The 547-nt window shown below is 35.1% G+C and overlaps 1 protein-coding gene across 1 annotated transcript in view; it reads right to left on the bottom strand.

Moving 5' to 3' along the window:
- Positions 1-547, bottom strand: part of LOC119585901 (GPI ethanolamine phosphate transferase 1-like) — an 18,475-nt gene that overhangs the window by 14,914 nt on the left and 3,014 nt on the right. Inside the window, exon 5 of the mRNA XM_037934624.1 lies at positions 250-440. Coding sequence (XP_037790552.1) covers positions 250-440 — 191 coding nt within the window. The remainder of the gene's footprint in view (positions 1-249; positions 441-547) is intronic.

Below are 547 nucleotides of genomic sequence, written 5' to 3'. Positions count from 1 at the left end.
AGGATGGATGCAAATCATAAAAGCTGTAAGAGAAATTAGTGAAGTCTACTTTTTATAGTTTTAATCTTCTTTTGAGGAAAATTATACATTCCTCCCTTTTTAAAAACAGTACCCTACAAATAACTCTAAAACATTATATGTACTAAGAACAATTAATTCAAAATGTAATATCAATTGACAAACTTGGACTAAGAAAAATACAAAAATCTTAAAGGGCAAAATCTTTCCAGACACATCTACCACACATACACCATTGGATAGAATGGCTCCTTGCCCACCACTGGCATGTAAGTAAAGGAGGCCAGGAGTATACTCGCTCCAATCCACACGAGACGCATGGACTTCTCTACCACACCCTGCATGGAGTACATGATCACAGGCCAAAGTCCAATACATATAAGACCCACAGAGAGAAATGGTCTGACAAAGAAGGCCATCACCTGAAAATATACAAGGAAGCTGTAATGCCGAGACCAATATAAGTACTTATATTACTTCTTATGTAAAATTATATATTGTGCAAAGCCATAAACTAATTTAACATAAA

Source organism: Penaeus monodon, chromosome 20 (genome assembly GCF_015228065.2).
Source record: "Penaeus monodon isolate SGIC_2016 chromosome 20, NSTDA_Pmon_1, whole genome shotgun sequence".
NCBI lineage: Eukaryota > Metazoa > Arthropoda > Malacostraca > Decapoda > Penaeidae > Penaeus > Penaeus monodon.
The sequence above is the reverse complement of the archived record's forward strand: the minus strand, read 5'-3'. Positions and strand labels throughout refer to the sequence as shown.